Source organism: Apteryx rowi, unplaced genomic scaffold, assembly GCF_003343035.1.
Source record: "Apteryx rowi isolate R43461 unplaced genomic scaffold, aptRow1 scaffold_830, whole genome shotgun sequence".
NCBI classification, from domain to species: domain Eukaryota; kingdom Metazoa; phylum Chordata; class Aves; order Apterygiformes; family Apterygidae; genus Apteryx; species Apteryx rowi.
In genome coordinates, this window is record NW_020451128.1 from 320,687 (window position 1) to 321,964 (window position 1,278).

The 1,278-nt window shown below is 73.2% G+C and overlaps 1 protein-coding gene across 1 annotated transcript in view; it reads right to left on the reverse strand.

The window, feature by feature from the left end:
• The window catches only part of LTBP4 (latent transforming growth factor beta binding protein 4), a 12,323-nt gene extending 11,085 nt beyond the window's left edge, over positions 1–1,238 (reverse strand). The window contains exons 1-4 of the mRNA XM_026089820.1: positions 1,005–1,238; positions 631–733; positions 417–491; positions 185–307 (exon numbers count right to left, since the gene is read on the reverse strand). Of these exons, the coding sequence (XP_025945605.1) occupies positions 185–307; positions 417–491; positions 631–733; positions 1,005–1,238 (535 nt within the window). The remainder of the gene's footprint in view (positions 1–184; positions 308–416; positions 492–630; positions 734–1,004) is intronic.
• Between the last annotated feature and the right edge of the window lie 40 nt (positions 1,239–1,278).

Here is a 1,278-nt window from a genome sequence, read left to right on the forward strand (position 1 = left end):
CATGCCCATCCCTATGCCTGTCGCCATGCCCGTCCCTGTGCCCATCTCCACCTCCATCCCCATGCCCAAGTCCATCCCCATGGCCATGCCCGTCGCCATCCCCGTGCCCATGGCCATGCCCATCCCTATGCCTGTCCMCATGCCCRTCCCTGTGCCTGTCCCCGTGGCYGTGGCGGGCGCTCACAGATGCAGCTGCTGCGGGACGAGTCAAGGATGTAGCCCGAGTGGCAGAGGCAGGCGAAGCTCCCCCGCGTGTTGGTGCACAGCCCGTTCTGGCAGAAGCCCCCATCCTGGCACTCATCCACGTCTGCGGGCGCACAGGGCCGTCAGGGCGGCCGGACCCCCCGGCACCATGGGCACACAGCGGGGGGCTCTGGCTGGCCCCCGCCCTGCGTCCCCTCCCGGCGCCCACTCACCCACGCAGGAGCCGTTGGAGCGCTGGAAGCCCTTGGGGCACGGGGCGTCCTGCTGCCCCAGCGCCGGCAGGTTGGCTGGCGCGGGGAGAGCAGCAATCAGGGCAGGAGCCTCCCTGCGCACCCTGGCAGCCGCCGGGACCCCCAGCCCGCCGCCCGCCACCCCCCGGGGTCCCCGTGGCTGCAAACGCCCCCCCCTTCCCAGCGCCGTCCTCACCTGTCTCCGCGTCGCAGGGCTGGCACTCGTGGACGCCCCAGGCCACGCCGGCCCCACGGCAGCAGATCTCCTGGGTCCGCAGGCCCGGCAGGGGCAAGCTGCACTGCACGACGGGGAGACGGCATGGGTCAGAGGGGGGAGAGCCCCGAAACCCCCCTCTGTCCTGTGCGTGGACCAGGGGGGACGCAAGGAGGTTGCACCGAGGGGGGGATGCGGGAGGCTGCACCGAGGGGCAGCTGCATCGTGCGCCTCCCCAGCACCCGCGCACCCTCCCGCGTGTCCCGGCACCCCACCGCATCCTTGCACACACRCTGCTCGCTGCCGCGTCCGTCCCCTTGCGTGCGGGCCGGCGCGCAGCTCCCGGACAGGGTTACCTCTCCATCACGGAGCTGCCGGAAGCAGTATCCATAGCCGGCGCTCTCGCTGTAGCCGGGCACGCGGGGGCTGCTCTGGGCCAGGACGCTGTAGAGGGCCGAGYGGGGGCCCGGCAGGGCGTTGGGGGCCGCGGCCTCCTCCTCCTCCTCCTCGGCGCGGGGGCCGCGGACCCGTTCCACCTGGTGGATGGTGACGGAGGCCTCGGGCGGGTGCTGCACGTGGACGCTCACCATGGACAGGGCGCCTGGGGGAGCGAGGCTGGTGGGGAGCGGG